Here is a 12008-nt window from a genome sequence, read left to right on the forward strand (position 1 = left end):
TTTTAAAAGTGTTTTTTTTAAAATCTATTTTCTAAATTTCACAGATTAGTTTTAGAACAGGGAAATTAAACAGAAGGCAGGTGGGAGATTTTCTCTCATAGAGATTAGAAATTTAATAGTGTTTCATCCAATCAAATGGTAAACTTATTATTTGGAATTGCAGGTGGACTGTGAAAAGACCTGTAGTATATAGCCTACCAGACATGTGACTAGGGGCAATTGGGGACATCAACCAACCAACCACTGTGAAACTATCTTTGCAAAAAGTTCTTGACCTACAATGCTTCCCAAACAGGTGCTCTGTAATTTCTAAAATCTGCAACATGCTCAATTTAGCCACATGAAACTATACTTACATTTTCAGCATGTTGTTAAAAAAAAAAAGGCACAAGCTGACTGAAAAGTCTACTAAAAAACTGAAATCATTAAATATTTTACCTTTTAATATTAAACCACCTTATCTACAATTCCAAACACTTAATGTTTTATGAGCTCTGTTATGGAAGAGATACCAGATTTATTTTCCTTTATCACCATAAGACAGCCTCAGAGTTCTCATGAAAAAATCCATATCTTACAGAAAAACATACATGATAAATGGAGCACCTATTGCATGGGACTAGTATTAGAAAAACTGAAAATTAGAAATGGAAAACTGTATTCTAATTTTGCCCCTAGCATTAACTAGCTATATGACTGTGGACAAATTATTACTCTCTCTGGACCTTAGTATCCTCATCTGTAAAATGATGGACTATAATATTCCTTGTTTGGTTCTAGTTCCAAAATTCTCTGGTGTGTCCCTGATCCGAGAGGGTAACACAAAATTCCCAGCCTGATCCCTTGTGTTTCCTAAATACTTCCTGATATTGATGAGAAGGGCCTCAACTCTCCAATGGTCTGACCACACACTTATTACTAGGATACCACAGGGTCTTTACAACCCTGGAATTAAGTGGAAGGCCAGGGTTAATTGTGATTAAATATTCACAATGTACTTAAGTTCCATTCATGACAGTCTCCACTAGGGAGCTATATACTTCACTAGTAAAGCAACACTGGGACCTAGAGTCAGAAGCCAGGGATTTCAGTCTGACTCTATTACTTTCCATCTGTGTGTGGCCTTGGGCAGGTCTCTTAATCACTCTGCCTCTCATTTTCTTCTCCACTTCTGGGGAAGGCAGATTAGGGGAAGAAAAAATTTGATGATGTCTTTGAAAATTACAAAATATTAAATAATGTACAGCATTGCCTCTGCCATTAGCAAAATATGGATATTTGTGTATAATCATATAAATGGGTTTAGTTTTTGTTTATTTTTGTTGTGTTTTGAAGAGCGGTTAAGCTAAAGTTTTTTAAGTTGAATTTTAATACAGAAACGTATTTGTTGTAAGCATTCAAACAATGCAGATATATAGAATAAAACTAAAGTACCTTATCCTGCCATCCCCTACCTCTGTTTTCATCTACTTCTCCCTCCACAAAGACCGTCTATGCTTGCTTTCAGAGTTTTTCCTATACAATGATGTTAACAGATCAGTAAAACAAAACACCCCTGTACATGCTGGCATTTATCATTTAACTATATTTGATGAACAGTTTCATGTCAGTACATATATAGATCTACCTCAGACACCTTATTACTGGGCTGTACTCTTTACTGGACCATGGTTTATTTAACTGTTTCACTTCTGGTGGATATTTATTTTGTTTCTAATTTGTTACTGTAACAAACAATGCCAAAACATTCTTCTATACAGAATTTTGTGCACATGTATTAGTTTCCTGAGGTTAGTAACAACTTACCATAAATCTGGCTTTAAACAACAGAAACTTATTCTCTCATTGCTCTGGAGCCCAAAAGTCCAAAATCAAGTTGTTAGCAGGGCTGGTTCCTTCTGGAGGCTCTAAGGGAAAATCCATTTTATGCCCCCTCTTAGTTTCTGGTGGCTGTGGGGAGTCCTGATGTTCCTTACCATGTGGACCCATCACTCTAATCTCTGCATCTGTCTTCATATGGCCTTCCCCTCTGTGTCTCAAATCTCCCTTTCTTTTCTCTTGGAAGGACACCAGTCACTGATCTTGAGATCCTTACCTTAATTATACCTGCAAAGACCCTTATTCCAAATATGGTCATATTCTGAGGTTCTGGATAGGCATATATTTGGGGGCCCATTATTTAACTACAACACACACGAGAATATGTGCGGATAAAAAGTTACACTGCTAAAATGCTCTTCCAAAGGCTGCAATAATTTTTACTTCCACCAGAAGAATATTAAAGTGCTCTTTTCCCCACATTCCTATCAACTTTTAAAAACTTTCTGCTAAATTTATTTGTTAGATAAAAAGTGTTAACATCCTTGTTTCTATTGCATCTCCCTAATTTCTAGTATCGATTAATCCTCTTTTCAGGTATTTAATGACTATCTGTACTTCTTTTGCGAATTACCTATTCATAAATTTTCTCATTTTCTAAATGGCAATGTGTCATTTTTGTAATCTTTAACAATTCCTTATAGTTTGGATATTAATATTTTGTCTGGTATATATATTGGCACAATTTCCTCCAAGTCTGTCAGTTATCCAACTTTATTCTTCCCTACATAACATTTAAAAATATTTATTTAGTCAAATCTACCAAATTTTTCCTTTATGGTCTCTGGGTTTTGTTTAACACTTAAAATTTTTAAATCCCCTAAGATTTTATGCGATATCACAAAGTAGGACAAATACAGAGCTAAGAGTTACAGAAAGCACGTTCTATTCAGTCTGCAAATGCCTTATGAACGAGAAAATATTTGAGAATCCAGAGGACGCTCTAGGCTAAACGTGAAAATACAGAAAAGAAGAAAAGTAGGAAAAGGTGTAGGTAATTTAGCAGTCCAACAACTGTTGATAACACAACAATGCTCTAGGCCCCCAAAGGGAAAAGAAATGTAACACTGATGCATTCACTGCCCTCCAGAATTTTACAGTTCAGATGTAAGCAAAAATATTTTAAGCAACAGTTAAGCAACAATGACTAAAAAAATTTTTTAATTAGCAATGGGCTTCAATCCAATGAAGTCCATGTAGTTGAAAGTACAATGGGAAAGAGAATTCTGATGGATCTTAAGAGATGGTGAGTACACCCTAATTCAAAAAAATTTTTAACTTTCATCAAAGTTAACTCTGATCAAATAATGAACTTCTGCAAAGTAAACTCACCTGTATACCTAGCACTTAGCTCAAGAAAAAGCACATGACCAGCAGCCTAGAAGCCCCATCCTACTTCCTTCTTGTCACTCCCCAAAAGCTCCGATTCGTTTTACCTATATTTTCACTTTGTATTAATAGAATAATACACTATACACTTTATCTCAAAACATGTTTGTGACATTCATCCAAATTTCTGCATGTAGGTCTAAATTGTTCTTTCCCATTACTGTATACTATTCCATTGTGTGAATTATAATATATTATTTATCTATTATATCAATGATGGGTAGTTTGTATATTCCTACTCTGGACTCCTGTGAAAAATACTGCTATCAACATTCTAGTACATATCTTTTGGTGAATACATTTTTTCATTTCTGTTGGATACCTACTAGGGAGTAGAACTGCTGGTTCATAGAATGTACGTATGTTCAGTTTTAGTAAATATTGCTAAATAGTAGTTGTAAAATAGTAGTTATACTTGTGCAAAATTCTCATCAACATTTGTTATTTTCCATTTTGGCTGTTCTAGTGAGTATGGAGCAAACACAATTATTAGGGATAATATGAAAGTCCAGATAACAGCAAAGCTCTCACAACAAAAGATCAAATAATGAGAAAAGTAAGAAGGCTTCAAAAAGAATATGGATATTAATTAGCTAGAGGCGGCAAACACCTTAAAGGTAGATAAAAATATAAGAAAAGACAGAAAGTAGGAAGCATAGCGAATAAGTGACTAGTGTTCTGGTAATTGTAACCTACAGCATGAGTCTCTCACTAAAGTGCTATGGTCCCTACATTTCTAGAGAGACAATAGCTATTTTATTCCAAGGAAATGAATATCATAAATAATTTTTAAAATAATATATTTTAACAAAAACTTATACAATAGCTTTCCTATGTAACACAGTGTATAATTTCCTATCTGTATCAGTGAAATATATTTAAGAAAATACAATGTATAATTTGATTAGGACATGTATTTTTAGTAAACAAACAAAAATTATACATAATCTATAACAAAACTACCTTATATCAGTCTCATATCTAAGTTCTTAAAAAATTCCAGACTTTCACTTAAACTAGTGAAAAAAAATCCTGATTAAAAAAGGAAAACACAGGGCTTCCCTGGTGGCACAGTGGATGAGAGTCCGCCTGCCAATGCAGGGGACATGGGTTTGTGGCCCAGTCTGGGAAGATCCCACATGCCGCTGAGCAGCTAGGCCCGTGAGCCATGGTCGCTGAGCCTGCGCGTCCGGAGCCTGTGCTCCGCAACAGGAGAGGCCACAACAGTGAGAGGCCCGTGTACAGGAAAAAAAAAAAAAAGGAAAACACAAATTATTCCCATTTTGTAGGTGACTAGAACTGTGACCTCACCTCAGCCACAAGCTCTCAGGGAATGAGAACCATATCTTATAATTTATCACAGCCCCTCTCCACAGGTTTAGCAGAGTACTCTTAACAAAACATTCAATAAATCCTACTTACCAACATGTTAGAATCTATATCTACTCACCAATATATCATATATGCTGCTTCATGTAGTTGGTAAAAAGTGATTAAGATATTTATGTAATAAAATTCTGATAGATCTAAAAATGCTTAATCATTTTTTTAACAAGAATTCACCAACAGGCAGAAATTTTTAAAATTATGTATTAAAAAATACTACAAACTTCAAGAACAATAAAATAGAAAGCCACAAACCATGTCCAACAGCATCTGCTAATAGATCAAAGCACTTTTATTTCTAAATAAAGCTTTAGCTTATTATTTCCCCAAAGTTCACCTGGGTGAGATTTATACATGATTACTCCAACCAATGAACCACACAGTTAATTTATAAATTCTGACTCTGAAAAGAAAGGTAAGTAGTGACCACAGACAAAAATTGCATGATTTTCTGCGAGTTTATCTACTTGCTCTAATTCAATTCAATGTTCGAATTTCTAACATTTGTAAGTTAAACAGATATTAGGTATTTTACACTTACTGGAGTGAACAACAGTTTATAAAACTTATGTGTATTTAGTTGATCAATAGTTTATGAATTTTGAGAATTTATTTAATTGATCAAAATGTATAAAGTTTTAAGAAGCATAAAAATGACTGAAGTATAAATAAGAGCTCTAAGAAACCATTAAAGAAATACTAATGGAACATTAGAGGGAAAATGGCCGAGACTGGAATAAAACTTTTTGACAGCAAAGAGTTTTTCACTGAAGAGACAAAAAGAATGTTTGGGAATGAAAAATAGAGTGAATGCTACAAAACTAATCAAACATAAATATGAAATATAAGTAGTCAACAAGCAGTCGTGAACACGGAAATAGGCAACACAGCATGGTGTACAACTGTGAATCTCCATCCAACCTTAGACATCGCTAAATTGTGCTCTCCAGAGATTAATGACTAGACTTGGTCAGCACTGTGTTTGAACAGAAAGGGAGTGTTACAAGGAAAACACAGATGAATAAAATATGTTTACAGTTTAGGAACAAATACTAAGATTTCCGAGTGCAACACATGTTATGCCAGGTACAACTAGTCACACTAAAAACAAAATGCTAAAAACTCACTCACTGTCTTCTGTGGGAAGGACCTGCAGGGAGTAAATCCACTCGATTATATCATTCTTGTTCACCACATCTAAGGAGTCCAACATATCCAGCCCAGAGAGCGCAAAAAATGCAATAGTCAACCTAAAAGAAAAAAATATAAAATTCCATCTTAACTATCAAACCATTGAAGTCTTTCTGGTTCAGAAAAATAATAAACTCATTCCAACTTTACGATAATTTAAACAATATTCCCAACTTGCAAAAGCCAAAAAAACCAATTTATTCTTTTAAGTTAATAGTATCAATCAAACCTTTGTTTTAATTTTTTTTTTTTTGCAGTACGCGGGCCTCTCACTGTTGTGGCCTCTCCCGTTGTGGAGCACAGGCTCCAGACGTGCAGGCTCAGCGGCCATGGCTCACAGGCCCAGCCGTTCCGTGGCATGTGGGATCTTCCCAGACTGGGGCACAAACTCGTATCCCCTGCATCGGCAGGCAGACTCTCAACCACTGCGCCACCAGGGAAGCCCTGTTTTAATTTTTAATAAAGGGACATTTAAGAGTTAAGAAATCAACCCTATCATCTGAAGTATACATGAATTCACTGAAACCAGTTTATGAGCAGTTTATGAAGGCTAAAAGTAGATTTGAAAAAGAGAATTCCCTGCACCTAATCAGTATATGTAAGGCCCAAAAGGTGGAAAATATATAAAAAATCTCGATTTTCACTGATTTGCCAAGAGCAATTATGCTTGTAGCTGGTGCTTAATTCTTAAGGATGTTAGAATAAATCTATCATACAAATTTGTTTATGAATAATGTGACCCCTTGGAAAAAATTTATAATGAATTTTGAGGAATAAGGAACACTTTAAAAAATGCAAATCAATTTCCATTTTCCTAGAGAGGAACTTTTTTTTTTTTTTTTTTTTTTGCGGTATGCGGGCCTCTCACTGTTGTGGCCCTTCCCATTGCAGAGCACAGGCTCCGCGGCTGTGGCTCATGGGCCCAGCCGCTCGGCGGCATGTGGGATCCTCCTGGACCGGGACACGAACCCGTGTCCCCTGCATCGGCAGGCGGACTCTCAACCACTGCGCTACCAGGGAAGCCCCGGAGAGGAACATTTTTGATGAAATGGTACACTATAAAGCAATATCCTTCCCCTCCAAGATTGTGCACTAAATCAGAAATCTAAGCCTTGTGCTTTCGTGTAAAAACTAGTCCCCTTAGTGGTTGCTTTTTACCTACAGACTTTGCTTCATATAATTCCTTTCCTGCTGAGATGCATTCTACAATGCTGTTTGAGCATGGTTATCTTGTTTCCATATTCTGATAATTCCTATGACTAATACTGATAAACTAATACTTCAAATTATCTGGTCTAAAATCTTCTAGCAGAGCCACTTGATGCATTCTATAACCTTCTAAACAAAGATTCCAAGAGAAAATTAAGCCTTAATGCCCTAAGGCAACCAATGTATATAATAAACTTCTCTGCATCTAGAATGGTATTACCAACTTCAGGAAAAATGAGAAAATAGTCACTCATTTTTTTAAAGTGTATAATTCTCTCTCTGATCCCTAATTGAAAAGGCTGGCATCCATTAGATAACAGGAGGAGAAATCAGAGAGCAATTTAATTCCAACCAAAGCTTAAAGGCAAAAACTAAAACTAATGAGATACTGGTACACTCAAGAACAATACATTTTCGGAAACTCACATTAACGAGAGATTATTACAATGTATTAGGCACTGGACTAGGAAATTTCTCATATATTATCTCAATTTAATTCTAACAACTCACTGAAATCCACTTGAATTAGGGAGGTGATTTATCTGGATAAGATCAGGAATAAATTAAGGGCAGTGGAACACCTTTATGTGGGAAGCAGTAGTTCAGAGCCCAGATCTGCAATAAAATGAGCTAGCCTCATATCCTAGGTTGGTCAATTTCTAGCCATATGTAATCTGGTTAGGTTACCTAACCATTTCTAAGTCTTTTCTAAGTCAGCTTCCTTATCTGTAAATCATTAAACTTCACAGTTATTGTGCTTACCTGCTCAAAAGCAAGCACTAAATAAGTGGAAGCTATTATTATTGGTATTTATTTCCCTGATTTGAAGGGACAGGACTTACTTACACTATACAGGCCTTTTCATTAGTTGGCAACTTCCACCATCCCCCCAACCACTCTTCTCCAAAACAAAATATTTTAGACATGGGGAACATTTCTACCTAACAGCACCCACATGTGAAAATCACTGCTCTTGGTGCTAATTATGTTTCATGAGATAAGGTCTGCCTTGTGCATGATATGCACTCAAATAATTTATTGAATTACCTAACAAATAAAAGACCTGCAATACTACATCTAGCCCTCCTGGAGAGCTATCATAGGGTTCAGTTTGGCTGTAATCTATAAAGTGAATGACGACAGTCTGGTAAAATTAAGCATCTAATACTTCAGTTTATTAAATCATTATTACAGAGAAAAGCAAAAGGAAGAGAGATAAAAGTGAAGAACATGAGGTGCTGATAAAACAATCATCTTCCTGTTACTAAAAAATGTTATAAGAAAACATATCCAAAGGGCTATAAAAATAAGTAGGTATTATTTCCTAACTTAAAAGCAGAAATTATCTAGTCCATCTCTTTAATTTTCTAGTTCAAGATAATAAAGTCCAAAGAATTCAAGTAACTTGAGATTTCAATGCTAGATAACCAATGAAAACTACTCAAGGAATTCTGAGTCAAAGGGGTGTTTCTCAAATGTGGTGCAATTAGAATCAGCTTAAAAACAAACAACTTAATACACCACCAACAAAACCAGGAGAGGCCTAGGCCCTTATTCCACGACAAAGGTATCATAAATTCTAGATGGAAGGTAGGGTCTGGGACCTGGTGTTTGGGTAATAAGTGGGAATGGGGTGGAGGATGGGGAGCTTCCCAGATGATTCTAAAGGGCAGCCAGGCTTTAGAAGCACAACGATTCTGCACTAGGGCAATACTGTCCCCCAGCAGACATTCTGAAGACAATTGTGGTTTTCACCACTAGGGAAGGGTGCTATTTGGCATCTAGTTGGTAAAAGCCAGGGATGCTTCTAAATGTACTATGATGCACAAGACAGCCCCAGTCAACAAAGAAGTGTCTGGCCCAAAATGTCTGGCCCACTAGAGTTCTCAAGTAGTCCTAAAACACTGAGAGGGAGAGAATTAAATAAGTCACATGGAATAAAAAGGAATTCTGGGCTGTGGACCTCTGGGAGAAATAATGTAGGGTTTTATGGTACCCAGTTGACTGCTGCTTGGGGTAGAGACTGCTAGGCAACCTGCCCTGGTTCAGGCATCTAGAGGGGTAATCTTGCCAATGCATGCACCTAAAATCAGGCCAGTGCAGTGATTTTTACTCTATTACTTCTTCGGAGAGCATCTGTCTGTTTTCTTCCTTTCTTCTTTTCCCTAGAATTGAACTCTGAAAAACTGAACTAAGCCATGTCTTCCTGCCCCTTCTCCTCCTCTGAACAGTACATATAAAAAGTTTATCTTACTTGGATGAACAAGTAACATCCCACCCCCCCCCCCATCAAGTTGCTTCACCAATAGATCAATTTGCAGGTAAACTAAATGATGTTTCTAAGCGCTACTACAGATAACATCCTCTTCCTTTCTAAATCTGCTACTTTTGCCTCTTGTTCTCTAGACCATTTGCTAGTTCCAACCCTAGAATTCTGGGACGACTCCTTCTTCCTTCATCCTCTCCTTTCTATCCCTAATTTTGCTGTCCCAGCACTTTACTCCTGGACTATTGCAACAGCTTCCTAATTGGTGCCCCTGGTTCTGGTTTTGTCCCACGTGATACAATAACCAATCTCAAATCCAATGATCACTCTAAAATGCAAATCTAACCAGGAAGATCCACTGCTTGGCAACTGCCCGTCACTTACATGATATCAAATTCCCAGGTTCTTGATATGGCAAACAAAGCCTGTGTCTACCTCTCCATACTAAATTCCTACCACACCTGCCTTACATTATGAACCACTGTCAGAGAACTGACTGGTGTTTCCCTGCTCAACACTCACTTATCTATCTTTATTGTCTTTATTTATTGTCCTTTTGCCTATGAGCCACCCACCCACACAAAAACTCAACACATTCTTTAATATTTAGCTTGAGGGTTACTTCTTCCAGGAAGCCTCAGACTCTTCCTCAAGTCTCTCTTCAGGTTGATTATGCAAGTGCTTCCGGAACGCCCTGTGAATATCACAATCACGGTGCAAACAAAATCCAAGTGGGCCAGGGGATCAGCAGCATCAGTCTCACCTGGGAGCCTGTCACAACTGCAGCATCTCAGACCCCACCCAGACCTACGCAATGAGAACCCGCATTTTAACAAGATCCTCAGGTGATTCATATGCACATTAGAGCTGGGAAGCACTGTTGTATTAAATAATCTGTTTGTACTTTTGTTTCTCCTATTAGGCAAACCGTCTCAAACTTTAGTGTGCATCAGAACTACCTGGGATGCTTATTATAAAGCTAGACTCCCAGGCCCATACAGAAAGTCCAATGCAGTAGATCTGGGGAGGGGCTCAGGTATGTGTATTTTTATAAGTACTCTGTTATCACTGATTAAAAGCCTCCCTCACCAACACACTTTGAGAGACACATTGCCAGACTGTGATATACTTCAGATAAGGGAGAGAACAAAAGGACAGAGAAGTTGCTGGCTGGTAGGCAGCTAAGTGGTTACAACACAGGATACAGAGGGGATATGGAGGAAACCAGAATAGAAAGATTGTGAATGTCTTGGGCGGCGAAAAATCATCTAAACGCTTCCTCTAGAAGAGTTGGGTCTGTAAAAATAACATAAAAGAAAATGGTCAATATTTTGCTCCTCAATTTAAAAAGGCCTACTCTAATGCCCACTGCCCAAACACAAATGACAACAATATTGCATAACCAAAAAGCTCTCTAAACCACTCATGAAAAGAAACCTGTTAACTGACAAAGCTCACAACCCAAGGTCTATATTCACTTGAGTTAACTAGTAACCATCACTTTTCAGAAGTTAATATAAAAGAAAAACCTCAAGTGAATCAACAAACAGTATACTTTTTAATTTTCATAAAGCCACTGCTATTAGAAAAATTAAAATTATTCTATTGAACAGGCTAAAAGAAACAGGGAAATAGAATAATTTTGTCAAAATGGTGGGTCAGAAAATAAGGGTCTAAATGTCTAGTTCAATATTAGCCTTCCTAGGAGTCAGCTGTTTCACATCAACGAGTAAAAAGAAATGAACACAGGAAAACCTGAATCACTGCTTTATACCTATCCCCATCCCCAGATACATGGTAGCCCCTCAATAAATCCTTGTGGAATTGAACTATAATACTAGATAAGAATTATGACTTAGTTAATACATTGTTTTATCTTAAAACTCTGCTATTAGTAAAAATTTCGTGACCAGTCAACTTTGCTTAAAAAGTTGGAGCTTCTTGGGCTTCCCTGGTGGCGCAGTGGTTGAGAGCTCGTCTGCCGATGCAGAGGACACGGGATCGTCCCTGGTCCGGGAATATCCCACGTGCCGCGGAGCAGCTAGGCCCGTGAACCATGGCCGCTGAGCCTGCGCGTCCGGAGCACCTCCGCAACGGGAGATGCCACAACAGTGAGAGGCCCGCGTACCACACACACAAAAAAAGTTGGAGCTTCTTAATAAGCATCTTAAAGCCAATTATGGATCACATACACCACAAAAGGACTTAATGCTAAACTAAGGAAAGTAAAGAATGTGAATCAGGAAAGGGAAAAATTGAAAAACGCTAAAAAAAATCACCACAAAAACCAGTATGTGCATGTGGTTATGAATTGAGCCATTAAAAAAACCCAAATTGATAAAATATACTTAAGTGACAAACATGAGGCATAAAAAGGATATAATTAATATATCTTAACTAGTGCACTGTGATATTACATATCTATTACCTAACATACAATCCCTGGTGTAAATCCTAAGATCATACTAAGTTATTAAATCTTTTGTTAAGTTAGTTGTTTAATCAGACAATTTTTGCTGTTTTATTTGTGCTGTGAGCAGGATTACAGTTTACTGCCAACATGCGTTAATCTGTATGATTTTGTCCTTGCTGAATTTTATATAGACCAAACACACTAGCATTTTGAAAATGCAACCACAGACCTGTGATAGCTACAAGCAAAGTTCAACTGTTTAAGTCAAAATAGGAT

At 37.1% G+C, this 12008-nt stretch overlaps 1 protein-coding gene across 1 annotated transcript in view; it reads right to left on the reverse strand.

Moving 5' to 3' along the window:
• PGGT1B (protein geranylgeranyltransferase type I subunit beta) overlaps positions 1 to 12008 on the reverse strand; it is a 67082-nt gene that overhangs the window by 53340 nt on the left and 1734 nt on the right. The window contains exon 2 of the mRNA XM_059061886.2: positions 5785 to 5903. Within this exon, the coding sequence (XP_058917869.1) occupies positions 5785 to 5903 (119 nt within the window). The remainder of the gene's footprint in view (positions 1 to 5784; positions 5904 to 12008) is intronic.

The sequence above is a fragment of the Kogia breviceps genome, chromosome 4 (assembly GCF_026419965.1).
Source record: "Kogia breviceps isolate mKogBre1 chromosome 4, mKogBre1 haplotype 1, whole genome shotgun sequence".
In the NCBI taxonomy this organism is placed as follows: domain Eukaryota; kingdom Metazoa; phylum Chordata; class Mammalia; order Artiodactyla; family Physeteridae; genus Kogia; species Kogia breviceps.